The following is a 15,684-nucleotide window of genomic DNA, read 5'->3' as shown; positions in this document are numbered from 1 at the left end:
GTTTCTACTTGATTCTATTATTGCTAATAAGGATTGCACTGATTTATTCGATTGATCAACAGTAGAATGGAAGTGATCATACAATATAAATATTACAACTATTATTTTTGCACATTATATTATGTTAAATTATTGCAATTTTTGGTTAATAAATAAATATAATTAACTATTATTGCACTGCAGTTATATAATTCTCGATGCAATTTAAATCAAGCAATTATTTACAATTAAAACAATGTTATTGACATTTTAATGTAATTCTTATATCAAATTATTTTATGAATTTTATTTTTAATGTACGTTATAATTTATTTGAATTTATTATATTGATAATCAAAATTTATGTAAAACTAAAAAGTTATTTATATTATTATTTAACCATAATAATAATAATAATTGCATGTTTAGTCATTTTTTAATTGCGCAAATTTTGTTTTAAATTTTACTATTTTTAAAGTACAATTTAGATGTATACAAGCTGCACGAACCATTTATTTAAATCGATAAAAAATGTTTCAGAACGTAGTAAATGGTTATGATATATTTTCGTATATATAATTTTATTATTTAATATTTGCATGCTTTAATTATCTTATGCTTCTGTAATACTATAATACATGTTTGTTAAAATTTCTTACAAAATAGTCAAAATACAAATTAAAATATAAGACATTGCTCATAATATTTATAGAATTATTATTCTGTTATTATCGAAGATCAATATAATTTTTTATTAATATATTATGTTACTTAAAATCAATTAACATCATCTTTAAATAACATTGCTTGACAACAATATAAAATTAGCATTAAATATATCAATATTGAATACACATTATGATAAATTTTGTCTTTTTGCAGAAACGAGTCATTGTATTATTATATCTTCATCTCTTCAAGAAGTTCTATTATATTAAATTAAAGAACACGTTTTGTCTTCAGCAACATCATGGACGATGATATCGATGATAAAGATGATACAAAGCGGTAGGAACTTATTTAAAATTCTTACGCAACTTTTATTTAATGTTTGTCGCGATAAATATTAAGCGCATAAATGTTTGTCTTTCAGAAAATCGCGTAATCTCAGCGAAAAGAAACGCAGAGATCAATTTAACATGCTTGTGAACGAGCTTGGTAGTATGGTTAGTGCCAATACGCGGAAAATGGATAAATCCACGGTGCTGAAGTCAACAATTCTATTTTTAAAGAATCATAATGGTAAGTGCAAGACTTTTCACAGTGCTCTGTATAAAACTGAAATATCTCTGTAAATAATAATAATTGAAATTGTTAATTAAGATTGTTAAGTAAACATAAAAGAGTTAATAAATGGATTAAATTTTTAATCTATCACTGTCATTTAATAAGCTTTTAAATGTTAGTTTTTGAAATTACAGTATGTAGTTGTTTCTTTTCAGAGATAGCTGTTAGGTCGAGAGTCCATGAGATTCAAGAAGATTGGAAACCATCTTTTCTTTCTAACGAAGAATTTACTCACCTTATATTAGAGGTAAAATTACATACTACAGATTATAATAAATTAAACGTAAGATATTAAACGTAAACTCTGTAGTATTATATATTTTATGTAGATATATTTAATATATAAATGTTTATTTTTAAATATAGGCGTTGGACGGATTTATAATGGTTTTTTCTTCAAACGGACACATTTATTATGTCTCCGAGAGTGTTACGTCTCTGCTTGGATATCTTCCGAACGAATTGGAGAACACAACAATTTATGATATAACATATCAAGAGGATCAGCCGCAGTTATATAATGTCTTACTGAATCCTGGGAGCACACGAGACAGACGCAGTGTGAAGAAAGGTATTTTTTCTAGTCATTATATAAGTTAAGAGATTTATGTGATTACTAATAAACATAATTTTCTATATTAACAGAGGACCAAATTACTTTCACGTGTCATATCAAAAGGGGTGGACTCGATTTTCGGGAAGAATCTATTTATGAACTTGTACAGTTTATTGGATACTTTCGTGAGTAAAATATCTCGATACTTTTTAATTTGCAAAGTAATTCTATAGGGTAACTTCGGTATTTACGCCGCGCGGGGATGTACGCCGCAGAAGTCAGAAAAAATAGAAGGAATGAAGGTATTTGCTCGCAATTATATTCTGTTATGTGCCTTTATGCCATATTAGTATTGTGTTGTAATTTCAGTTCTTTACTGTTCATATTAACGAAACCGTCATAAGTTGAATCGATTTTTCAATGTAGTAAGTAGCGCGATCACATATATTATGACCTACATAAAATGATTACTGTAAAGAGTGTAAAAGGTTTAATGATTATTTTATGATACATAAATGTAAAGGGATATAGTAAAAGGATGGAATAAAGCAAAATGCAAGTGCATAGCTGTTGTATCCTATTCTTTGTTTAGCTTGATATGTATATCCCACCTGCCTGGGATATACGGCATTTGTAGCGTGCGGGATTTATGCCATTAGTACAAACACTCTATAAAAATCAAAATTTCCTACGTGTTCTTTTTCCTTCTTTTTTTGGATCATATAACAATAACTTTTAATGCATTTATCGTTTGTTTATTTTCTTTTTAAAATTGTTTAGTTTTATAATTTGTTTATCATTCTTACACCTTAATAAACTTTTTACACACATTTTATGACATATATTATGACATTTTATTGCTTCATTTATAAACATTACTTGTAATTTTTTGTAAGGCGTTTTCACCTATGAATATCATTTATCCCACCCCTCCTGGGATATGACAAAAATGCAAAGGTCTCTAAAAGTTTTTTTTGTTAAATACGAAGAATAAATGTTTCATATTTCTAATTTTTTTATAGTAGTAGACAGTATATAAAGTTTTTATTCGTATAATTCATTTGCCTTAAATACAGTAAATAGTACTCGATAAATTAAGTTTTCCTTAATTCGGCGGCGTATACATCGGAGTTACCCTATACTAAAAATTAAATTTATCAAACAATTTTATATCTTATTGCAAATAATTGTATATTCTCAAAATTAGTTTTATCAGACAACCAGCTTTATCAAACAACTTTATATTTAAAATAGAATATAATCAAAGTATTTTGTGTTGTTACAGGTTCTGCTATGGATAACGATGTTGACAATCTATTGCCAAATCAGAAACTTAGTAATACCAGCGGATCAGATAACAAGTACTTTCCCTAGCCGTATACAAAAATTTAAAAATACAATCGCATCGCAATTTATTTACGTTCACTTTTGCAGATTGGTCTTCGTGGGTACGGGACGTTTGCAAACTCCTCAGCTTATCCGAGAATTATCCGTGACGGATAGTACGAAGTCAGAGTTCACATCTCGCCATAGTCTTGAATGGAAATTCCTATTTTTAGATCACAGAGCTCCACCTATTATTGGGTATCTGCCTTTTGAAGTTTTAGGCACTTCTGGTTACGACTACTATCACGTAGACGATTTAGACAATGTAGTTACGTGCCATGAATCATGTGAGTATTGAAAAAACGATCGACTAGTGGTCGACAGTTGAGTATTAATTACGTCATCTTTTTTAGTGATGCAGAAAGGCGAAGGGACGTCTTGCTACTATAGATTCCTCACAAAAGGCCAGCAATGGATTTGGCTGCAGACCAGATTCTACATCACTTACAATCAATGGAATTCCAAACCTGAATTTATCGTGTGCACGCATTACGTAGTCAGTTACGTCGACGTAATGAAGGAAATGCGCGCGGAATCGGGGGGTTACGATAAAACGCAAAATCAAGACATTTTACTGCCTGTAAAACAAGTAAGATGATAGACGGAACGCGATTATATAATTTTATAACTATTGTGATATTAATTTGGACAAAATATATCCGTATGTATAAATGCAAGGAACGGAGACTTCAAAACTAAAACAATTAAAACAATGATTATATTTTGTCATTAAAGAATTTTAAATTTAAATTTCAGTTATACAAAACTTATATCGAATAAATTTTTAATGGATATTTGTAGACATTTTTATTTTTTTATTTTTTATCAATTTATGTATATTGGCTAATATTTTGTGACTGATTTTATAGTTCGATTGTAATCTTTGTTACACATTTTATTGGTGTTGAAGAATATTGTGGATAAAATATTTGTTATAGGAAAAGCAGATAAAGTTAAATAATGGAATAGAGAAACAAAAGTAATTTTTAAAATTTACTAAAAAATATAATAGAACATAAAACAGATATTATTATTCACATTGATTATTTCTTCCTTTTATAAATTTTCAAATCAATACAGTTAAATATACTGATGATTATTTAACTTAGAATATTAGAAATAATAGTTAATAATACGATGTATAAAATAAAAACATTAAAAAAAATTTTGAAGAAAAAGAGAAACAGAAGGAAGAATTAAAGAGAGGATTTTTTTTTTTATGTATGTACGCAATATCTACAATCTTTACTATATTATTATATGATTTGAACTCGATTTACATTTGCGCGTATGCATTATATTTATATTATTCGGTTCACATTTTTACACACACACAGATAATGACATCTTGTCAAACACCATTAACGCAATGGTCAAACAAATCATCGAGAACGTCGAAGTCGATGACAATCGCTTCCAATCTCCGACATCGCGGTGATGGTTCCAATACGTCTTCAATATCCGTTTCATTACGAAGTTCACCTCACTCACAAGTAACACATGGATCAAGATCGAACGCAGCTTCTGCAAGCAGTTCCGTGGTGTCGAAGCCAATAGCATCGGTAGACAGTAGGCAACAGCAACAAACGCAACAGCAACAGCCACAGCAGCAACAGCAACAGCAGCAACAGCAACCGCAACAACATCAGCTCGATCAATCATGTATAAATTTTATGGATCCCGCGCAATATGCAACAGTTAATCTGCAATCGGTCGTCACAACGGGATTTGCAGCGCCAGCTGCTCCAATTCTTTCATCCGTACCCACTCATGAGGTAAGAAAATAAATTATTCGTGACATTAATATTAATTGCACATGTATACGTACAATTTTTTATTCTGATCGTGTTTAAGGTGCAACTTTCGTTAAACAATTGCGTTTTAATTCATTTTTTTATAGACTGAAAAGACTTTTTCTTAATCCGCGTAATCCATGCATACGCATTTTTTTTTAATTTGTTTAATTTTAAAATAATAAAATTATATGATTCATATAAATTTAACAAAATTTGATCTATATTTATAATATTTTAATGTTATATACTTGTAAATAGTTTAATTGTATTTCTGAATAATTTTAAAAATGTTTATTTTGTTGTATTCTCGGTATTTTCAGATGTTACATCAGCAGGGTATAGTAATGACTCCTGCGCAGAACCAAATACAAGACGAATTACAACGGAAACATGAAGAGCTACAACAACTGATTGTTCACCAGCAAGAAGAATTAAGAAGGGTCTCAGAACAATTGTTTATCGCCCGATATGGGATTCTCACGCCGTTATTAAATGTTTGTATATTTTTTAAATAAGAAATTGCGCAATAGTATTTAACTTCTTTAATTTTCGGGTAACTGATTATTTTTGTTTCAGACGTGCATCTATCTATTTATCTATGTTTATATATGTTTTTTACATATTGCTTTTTAAATTTTTTATTAAATATTAAAATTATAGTTGTTCACTGTGAAATACTATCTGCTTAAAAAAACATAAAAAAGCTCTTTGATTGATATTTATATTTCAGACTGGTATACCGTATAATCCATCAAACCCGTGTCAACAAGCAAGCCGGTGTAATATTAATAATACTAATGTACAATTGCCCACATCCAATAGCGTACAAGGCGTGAACGTACTTCCCATACCAATTACTGTGCCAGTGCCTATAGTGCCTACGGAATTATTTTCGCATTCCTTACAAGTGAATCCGTCGCCAGGCTCAACGCATGGCAATGAGGGCGCTATAATTCAAACCCAACAGCAATAGCAGCATTCGCAACTGCAACAACAACAACAACAGAGACCACCGCAGCAGGAAGGCAGCAATTCCGATATCTCGTTCCTTTCCAAATATGTCCACAACAAGCCGAGATGATGTACAGTAACTAGTAACTTGGAGGCGTCTTTGAATCAACAGCAAAGATCTTCGCAAAATTAGAAAAGACTTTCTTCTTTTTATGTATTAATTGTATCTATAATATTAAGTAGACAAGAAATGTTAATCTTCAAAAACTTAAGATTTTTCGAAATTTTTTTCCCAAGTTTATGTTATTTATTTATCGCTGTGAAAAAATTGGCTTAAAATATCTATTGTTACACTTACAAATATATTGTGGTCCTACCGTTCTTTTTTAGAGAGCATTGTCATTTTTGTAAAAATTGTTGTATGTTTCAAGTGTACAAAAATATATTCTAAGAAGTTATGATAAGAACATTTGTGTGATAGCGGCAGATATTGCGTAAAATGTAACAAACTTTTAGCATTTTACAATAGCGTGCAATTTTTAACATATTGACTATATCTTGTTCTACGACCCTGATAGCACAGTGTCAGTTAGTGCCGTCATGATGCCGTCGTGTTGCTGTTAATATGCACGAAATTCGTGTATATTAACAGCAACACGACGGCATCATGACGGCACCAACTGACACTGTGCTATCAGGAGATTGTTGTATATTTGTTTATAATTTCAACTATGTTTTTCTCGTGCGATCTCCAGCGATCTTTACAGTATAAGGGACTTCCATATAATGGACTATCTTACAATTCTATTTTAAAGAAACTCTTAAAAACTACGAGGCAATGTAAAGCAAAGTAGTATTGTGCGACGCAAAATATGTATTACATAAAATCAGAATTTATAAAAGTTAATTACATGCATTGTAAAATAATCTCTAAAAAAGATAAGTTTTGATAAGGAATAATGTAGCTTTTACTTAGAAAATTTAAAAATTTTGGAAAACTTTCCAGATTATGACATGGTACGATGGATATTTTTTTTATACAATTAATAATTCTTAAGTTTCTTTATTTGCCTTTTTTCCATATTAAGAATATAATTTATATATTTGTAGGGAAAAAAATATTTTCAAATTAGAAAATTATTTTGGGAAAAGATAAAGTGATTAAATATTTAAGGGTTACTGCGTTATTGTATGTGTATATCGTATAAAATAACAAATAATGAAATATCTGATAGTAAATCTGACAGTATTGAGTGTATTGACAGATCTACGGATTTATTGAATAAAGAGAAGCGTATTACTAACACTGCGCGGATACCGTGGGCCTTTTAAGGCAAAGTCGATTTTTTATTTATGATTCCAACAAGAATGGCTTCAGCACTTTTAAAGAAAATTGCAACAGTTTCGGCCTATGTAAGTATATAGAAATCACTTTTTGAAACCCTTAGAGATGATACATAAATTTTTACAGATTTTTTGTAATAGAAACATTTTCAAAAATTTTTTGGACTTAAAAGTTCCGGGGTGTTCCGGTAAGTGCTCTAAAAACACGGTGTCCGTGCAGTGTTAAGAAAGTAAAAGTATATTATATTAAATGTACAATTTTTATGTAAATTTTGGTAAGCTCTCAAGAATAATTTGTTTATTTCTATAAAGTGTAAAGCATTTTTATAGCAACAAGTGAGAGAGCTACTATCAAAAGTGGACACATCACGTTTATACGTATTTATTGAATTTATTTTTTTAAATAAGTGTCATCAAAGTCAACGGAGAAGGGACCAATCTCCACATTTTCCAGAACAGGGTGTATTCATATATTTGTATATGTATATGATGGCAAGAAAAGTAATATATATTTTGTGGTATGTATAAGTATAATGTTAGAATTTTCTTACATATCTAATGCATTATAATATAAATGTATGTTAGATTGCTATAACATTTCAAAATTGTTACTCGATCAAAATATTGTCAATATAGAACAAAAAGCTTAACATCGATCAAACTACGATATGTCATGCGATATGCCATTTAAATTGAGGTGATGGCAATATATTCTTGAGACGACTGCGTAGAACGCTAAATGTAAAATATAGATTGGTATAAAAAATTTTTAGCAGAAATTATTCACATAGTTGACACTTTTATAATATACAATCGAATTTAAAATAGATGTACATTAGATAATTAATTTTTCGGAATTTAAGAAATATCTACAATTTTTTATTGTTCCTATATAATGTTCAATAATTTTTTTCTCTTATTTTTTAAATTATATAAATTTGCTACTTAAAAAAAAAGGTAAAGATATGATGTATAATATTTATTTAATATATTGAAATTGAAAAACACAGCAAAGTGTTTCAATTTTATTTTTTATAAAAATTATCCTTTAATGTATGAGTTACATAATAATAAACATTTCTGAGAGTATTACTGCAAAAATAAAATTTCTTAATATATAAAATGATATTTTTCTATGTATACGTATTTACTTTAATAAAAACTTATTTTTACAACATGATAGTACAATAATATTTTATTAAAGAATATACATACATTGTGATGTTATTTTATATCATGTCATGTAAGAATAACATAGGATAAAATTAGTTTTAATGATGTAATTTTCTTAATGCATCCATCAAAATTTGTACTTCCTGATTCACATTATTTACAAGAGCTTCCACTTGTTGTTTACTGTCAATAATGCTGATACTCTGCGTATAAGCATCATATCTGACTCCGAATTTTCTTGGTATGCTTTGAGCAAATTTCCTAAAATTAAAAGAATTGATTATTTTTCTTAGTTCTTATCCCTTCCGCGTTTATTTGGAACTATTATACAAATTGCAAATTTGCATGATAATTCTAAACAAACAAGAAGCGCATTATATCTTGCGTGAAGTGCATTACGATTACAACTTTGCGATAAATGGCGATTTTTGGCGATTGTTTGATACATATACAGAACACGTACCGCAACATTACTCTAAAACATACTGGTTCTTTTCTATACGCGCGAACCTAAAACTCTATAGGATAACTGTGATTAAAATACGAGTCTAAGATAAATTTTACACGAAATAAATATGTAAAATACATTGCTTACATCTATTTGGACTATTTGTATTATATTTGGCGCATTATGTTTGCAACATTTAACAACAAGTATTAAAACAGGTACCCTGCTTCTTAGTATTACTTATTATACAATTAGTATAGCATGGTATCAACTAACTGGGTAATGTCAAAACGGCTATATCACAAATCACCAAACACGCGAAAAACGTTCTAGTACAGTTTGATACACTTTGTTTGCTATATCAGAGTTACGCCAAAAATAGCCTATATTGCATCCAATGTGAAGAAAACAAGTGTTGACCTGAGGCGAGATAGATAAGAGAAAATCTATTCGACACATTTATTTATTGTCTCTGTACTCACGTCATTTTTTCTTTTGCATCCTCGAAGTTCTCGGCAACATAGTATACGGGTTGATATTCCGTTATCGGATATTTTTGCAATGCAGTCTTCGGTGGGTCGAAAGGTCGAAGCTCTGGCTTGTCGCTCAAACAATATTCCAATTCGCCAAAAGATGACAGCAGGCCAGCACCGTATGCTTTTAATTCTCCATTTTGTCGACATATTCCGTATTCAACCGTGAACCAAAAACACTGCAGAAACAAATTATACTTATAATTTATTTAATATATTATTTATTTTTTCTCTTTCTCTTAAATAATGGAATCTTTGTTTTTTCTTTTCATTTTATTTCTGTTGTTAACAAACTCTGTTTCTATTGTTAACGAATACTATTAAAAGTCAAAATTAACAATAGTATCTAATTTTTTAATTTTAGGTCTTTATAAGAGAATCTTTAACATATATTCGTAACATTTCGATTAATGTATTTTATATGGTTCTGCAACTATAATATTACATTTTTTAAATTTAAGCAAAATATTTTATGATACCGTTGCAAGTTTCTCTATATATTCGTCCGGAGCACCAAGGGATGCCAGACCAATAACTTGTGAAAATTGCGCAAAAGATGGATCGGCGAAAAGTGGCACATGGCCCAGAATCTCGTGGCACACGTCCGGTTCCGGCGTGTAAAGTGGTTTACTGCTGTGTCGTATATATTGCGTGCTGTGAAACACTCTGAAGGCTAATCCAGCTAGGAAATCACGTGAAGATAATAACCCTGCCACTGGGCGAAGTGTAAAACCGGTACAGTCTGAAAAATCAATTAAAAGGTAAAATTGTGCGTGATTGTGTGAACCATTGAATTGCATTATTAACTGCATGATTAGCGATTTATCTTTTTTGATACAGAGCAAAGAAAGGAAAATTGATTATTTAAAACTGAAGATAATTTAGCTTTCGTACATACACACACAACGCTATCTAGCATTTTAATTGTATAAATTTTAAATCAGCACCAAGATGTTACCCTTCAAGAAGTTGGATATATCTTCCAATTGGGGTATGTTGTCTTCTCGGTAGCCGCAATTTTCGATAAGCAGCGGAAAAACGTGATTATGCTCTCTGCATGCGTACTTTGGATAAAGCTTAGTCAAATTTCTGAAAACTCCGCCCCACGTAGCTATTTCTTCAGGTGTGTATTCCACTCTTGGAATAGGTTGTCCGCTAAAACGTAGTACATAAATACAATATATTACATTTTTTGAAATTTATATGTTTTTATAAATATTTGTATAAATATCTACATGTCTAGCTTTACATGTCTTGCTATTTTAATACGATATACATCGTACTCTAATTCACTTACTGTTTGTAATGATAAGCAATGTCTGCGAAATATTTCCTTCTCTGTCGGTATACAGGATCAGTGAAACCAGGATGATCGCTATCAAGTTCGGCACCGTAAGACAAAATTTGATTAGCAAACTTATCGAGGTCGCGTATTCTCCTGGGAAACCATGGTACTGTATCCATATTATCTTTGTGATTTCTGAAAAGAAGTTACAATCCACATTCAATTTTATTACCTTGACCACATAAATATTGAAGAATTTAAATATGTATAATATGAATGATGAATGTTTTACTGATGATTATGAAAGAAGGTGAATTGATAAAGATATTGAAATCTTATATTATATAGCTTTGTATACTAAATAATCGAGAGAAACAGAATAATATATTTAATATAAAGACAAATATTTTTTAGTCATCAAGAAGATCATCTGTGAGTTTGGAATATATGTATCGAAGATTAATCGAACCAAATATTGATAATTATTTAGTTATATAACAGCTCCTTCATAAAACTAGAATATTTTTTAACACATTTAAATTGATATTATAATATAACGCTGGTCGACGTGTCAGATGCGGATTGGGTTTTTTGAGTCGTTTTCTATAGATTTTTGGCTACTAAATTTGAATCTGTCAGTAAAAATTTTCCATCACATTTGGTTTTTCAAAAAATTAAGGTTAAATATACAAAAAAACGCGTTTTTGGCCATTTTTTATTTTAAAGAATTTATTTCTGATTTCCCTCTGCCAACGGCTGGTGCGGCGTGAGCGCGAGTGCACCCTACCACAAAGAAACATTGTAGCTCGCAATAGATAATTTACGGATTAATTATAATTATGAGTTTGCTTAGTCTAAAGTAGATTATGTCTAACCTTTATTTTAAGCTTTTTTCGAATTTTCTAACACATCGGGTTCATCACTTACAAGTAACATATCACAGTTAAAATGATATCTTTTTGACGTTATATTGATCCAATATATTAAGTCATTTTTTTGGTATACTTTGTCAAAAAGGACCAAAAACAAGTTCTTTTGCACATTTGACCTCAATTTTTTCAAAAACCAGATGTGATAGAAAAATTTCACTGACAGATTCAGATTCAGAGGCCAAAAATCTATATAGGAAACGACTCGAGTACTCAATCCGCATCTGACACGTCAACAGGCCAGTGTAATTGATTTATTTATGTTTAACATGTGTTTTGTTAAAATCTATAACTATTAGTAACAAATATTGCAAAGAATATTAGAAAAGAAATCTAGATTTTTAAAGTTTTTAAACGGTACATTGCGTTAAAAATTTAATTAACTTTAATTTGATTAACTCTAATTATAAGATAATATTTGTCATGTTTTACGCACATTAATAAATACTGTTATCTCAACATCTGCCTAATAATTAAAATTGTATTATATATATATATATATATATATATATATATATATATATATATAATATAATATATGATAATATGATTGATTAGGTATACATAACATTATACATATTAATAATAATAATAATAATAATATTATTATTATAATGTGTGTGTGTGTGTGTGTGTGTGTGTGTGTGTGTGTGTGTGTGTGTGTGTGTGTGTGTGTGTGTGTGTGTGTGTGTGTGTGTGTGTGTGTGTGTGTGTGTGTGTGTGTGTGTGTGTGTGTGTGTGCGTGCGTGCGTGCGTGCGTGCGTGCGTGCGTGCGTGCGTGCGTGTATGTATACGTATGTAAATAATATATAACGTAATAAGAATAATAAATTAATAAATATAGTGCAATTATTAATTAAACAATGTTACTATTTATGGCAAAGTTATTGGAAATTGAAAACTATATTATATTTAATTTTTAAACAAATGTTAAAAATTATTACCTGGAGATTATCGAAAAGTAGCTGCATTGATCTCGTAAACACTCAATTACAGAGGCTATATTACCACCTGGTGCACAATCCACCATAAACTCATAGCCATTTGGTTGTCGAAGAGAACTTCTGGACTCGATGTGCAAGAGGTTCACTTTGTGTTTCTAAAATAATATCTGCCCTTGACTATATGCATTTCAATACATCCATTAATCAATGAAATTATACTTACGACAAAGAGCTGAAGATATTTTCCCAGCGATCCAACTTCGTCTTCTTCTTTCGGGGAAAAAATTAAGCAAGTGCTTCTAGCTGAATCTCTGCCTTCTTTGATGTAATTTCCGCCATGGATCAGCTTCGGCTAACACACATATATTCGAGAATAATTATGATGCGTTAAATAATAATCGTACTGAATAAATCTTTTTTTTGTAGGAATATTTTGATGTCTCCATTTATAGAAATTAATGTTTTAATATCTTAATATTTCAAGATTTTAAAACGTTTCGATAAAAATAAGACACATACCACTAACATTATTACATCTGCCATTATTGAATAACGGCGTTCTCCAAATTTGAATGTTCGCGTGTCGTGATAGTTAAACCGTAAAGTGAACTGCCGGATTAAAACTATGGTTGAGCGATCTTCCCATATATACGATTGCAAGAATCCCCTCCTGTTTTAGATCTCATCGAGTGTTTGATGGAAATCCCGGTAAATCGAGAATCTTAAAGACTATATGCATATTTAATAGTTCCTTATATATGCATAAAAGCAATACGATTACATGAGAAGCAAGGAGGACTTTAAATAGACGTTTAAGTTTTTTGTTATTTAGAAAAAGAAGTGTAAAATTCCAAATACTGTAATCCGTGAAAGGTTTTGCATCATTTTGATCATAGAGAACAGTTTGGAAGTCAAGGCCGCGATATCTCCTTGTAACTTCCTTCGAATGGAATGAGTTTATCGTTTCACTGGCATTTATAAATTATATATGACGAAACAATTTTTATATTAAGGGAATCTACGGAAAAATATTTTTAATAATTTTTTTTATTATTGTCATAATATGATATTATTGCTAAAAGTATACAACACTAAAGTCCGCTATTTGATTAATGACTTTGTTTATGAACGCATCCAATATGCAATAAATGATTTTATTTCATCAGATGTTATATGTGTTGAAAATATTGATCAATATGTATGTCGAATCAAAATTAAATTGGTGTTTTTTTTTCTTTTAAAATCCTTTAAAATTTTATATATTTGTTTTATTATACATGTCGCTATATACATCTACGTCTTTAGACATTTAAACAAGCTAAAATATACATATAAAGTGATGAGCATTGCTTATGTGAGGTTTTATATAGTTAATTATGATTAGCATGATTAGTCAATTTGTGTGATGAAATCACAATTTGCTGACGTTATCATGTTTGATTTATAAGTATTATCTGAATTTGTAAATATTATTTAGAAAACACTTTATTAAAGTTTCATTAAAAAGTTATTAAACTTTTTATTATCTAAAATTTAATCTTTTATTAAAAAGAAACTTTTTATTAAAATCGCATTAATTTTATATCGATTTACATTTAGAAGTAGTATATCACACTGCATTGATGTAGCATAGTACATATTTTTTGTACGTAAAAAATAAGTAGATTCTCTGCATTTATTAATAGCGTACAATCATGCTATTTTTGAACTAAATATAAGTTATAAGCTACAAATATTAAATAATATCTTTATAAGTTTACTGTTATTCAATTTATATTAAGTTATATTGTTATATTTTTATATTGTTATATTTTTATATTGTTATATTATTATATTATAAGTTATATTTGTATTAGGGCTCTGGCACATATAGAAAAATTGAAGCAGTAAGACTCAAACAGTAAGCAAATTGACCAATCACAGTGAAGAATTCTCGAAAACTTAAGATAGCTATTGATCAATTTGCTTAACTGATTAAGTATTACTGCTTAAGTTTTTCTGTGTGCCATGGTCCTAAAAGTTATATTAAGTTATATTGTTTCTCTATAAGTTTATATTTTTATTTCTAAATTTAACTAATGTGGATTACTTCTATTGACAAGTCATTCTGTGTATGTTATAAGCAGCATAGCATATTTTTCATGCACAAAAAATAGTAAGTTCTCTGTATTTATTAATAACATAAAACCATGTTATTTTTAAATGAAATACAAATTATGTAAAATACGTATATTAAAAAAATATCTTTATAAGTTTATATTATACTAATGTAACTAATGTAGATAGTTTCTTTGAGAAACCTGAGGATGTTTTCTTATTTTTTTGGTCTGGAAGTAAGAATATCCATTGTAGAGAATAATTATTTTTAATAAAAGAGATAGCATTTTATTTTAATAAGCAAATTGGAAGAAATATGACACGTTTTGTTATTTTGCTAATAACAATTTTATTTATCTCGCAGATCATTAAACACGACAGCTCTCTCACTTTATATATTCCTAATCGCATTGCTGAACAACGGATTCTTAATGACCACGACATCAATTATTACACTTGCGTTCTCCTGATCACTTGAAAATGACATTACATTCCAACCATACGTCAACACGTTACGAGCAGATTGGCTTTCTGACTTTCCAGTTCCGAAGCACTCATCCATAGCGTAACGGAGATCGTGAGAATATTTTAAATTGTAATTGTTATGCCGCGCTGATGATGGCTGAATGCAAAGCCGAAATGTTCGGACAAAGATGTAAGAAGAATTAAATAAATTTTGATTTATTACACACAAATAACCGCGTTGACTCTTATGGCCAGATTTAATCTTTACTGTTCATTATCGAGAGTCCTAATTAATTGCTCTAAATTTTATTTATACCTTATCTGGAGGTGAGCTGCTAAGGATCGAGCTGCTATCTTCTACCTCCTCAGCGTTTGATGTTTGATGTCGTGTTTGCGCATACATTGTCACGTTCGAAAATTTGAAAGTGCACACAATCAATTAACTTTTGTTTGAAATGACTTAATTGTTCTTTATTCGACCAGCGACGCGGAAGAACTGGTGCTTAGAACG

At 29.6% G+C, this 15,684-nt stretch overlaps 2 protein-coding genes across 4 annotated transcripts in view; one reads left to right on the top strand and one right to left on the bottom strand.

The window, feature by feature from the left end:
* Nucleotides 1-8,564, top strand: part of Clk (circadian locomoter output cycles kaput protein Clock) — an 11,203-nt gene extending 2,639 nt beyond the window's left edge. The window contains exons 3-13 of one of the 2 annotated variants that reach the window (XM_077415989.1): nucleotides 862-987; nucleotides 1,073-1,221; nucleotides 1,422-1,513; nucleotides 1,633-1,837; nucleotides 1,912-2,007; nucleotides 3,108-3,183; nucleotides 3,257-3,495; nucleotides 3,562-3,797; nucleotides 4,546-4,983; nucleotides 5,325-5,498; nucleotides 5,735-8,564. In XM_077415989.1, the coding sequence (XP_077272115.1) occupies nucleotides 950-987; nucleotides 1,073-1,221; nucleotides 1,422-1,513; nucleotides 1,633-1,837; nucleotides 1,912-2,007; nucleotides 3,108-3,183; nucleotides 3,257-3,495; nucleotides 3,562-3,797; nucleotides 4,546-4,983; nucleotides 5,325-5,498; nucleotides 5,735-5,977 (1,986 nt within the window). In that variant the 5' untranslated portion in view covers nucleotides 862-949 and the 3' untranslated portion in view covers nucleotides 5,978-8,564. The other variant, XM_077415990.1, reaches the window with a different exon arrangement.
* On the bottom strand, nucleotides 8,477-15,684 carry Hn (phenylalanine hydroxylase). 2 transcript variants are annotated; one of them, XM_077415991.1, is made up of 8 exons: nucleotides 15,490-15,684; nucleotides 12,835-12,963; nucleotides 12,612-12,766; nucleotides 10,751-10,933; nucleotides 10,412-10,608; nucleotides 9,933-10,195; nucleotides 9,403-9,632; nucleotides 8,477-8,733 (listed from the first exon to the last, which is right to left on the bottom strand). In XM_077415991.1, exons 1-8 carry the CDS (start codon nucleotides 15,574-15,576, stop codon nucleotides 8,571-8,573), a joined length of 1,407 nt encoding a protein of 468 aa, XP_077272117.1. In that variant the 5' UTR covers nucleotides 15,577-15,684; the 3' UTR covers nucleotides 8,477-8,570. The 2 variants fall into 2 exon arrangements, with proteins under 2 accessions (XP_077272117.1, XP_077272118.1); XM_077415992.1 differs by lacking the exon at nucleotides 15,490-15,684 and adding an exon at nucleotides 13,131-13,286.

Source organism: Temnothorax americanus, unplaced genomic scaffold (assembly GCF_048541705.1).
Source record: "Temnothorax americanus isolate GAGA-0224 unplaced genomic scaffold, ASM4854170v1 Scaffold40, whole genome shotgun sequence".
NCBI classification, from domain to species: domain Eukaryota; kingdom Metazoa; phylum Arthropoda; class Insecta; order Hymenoptera; family Formicidae; genus Temnothorax; species Temnothorax americanus.
Note: the sequence above shows the minus strand (reverse complement) of the source record. Positions and strands in the feature narration are given on the sequence as shown.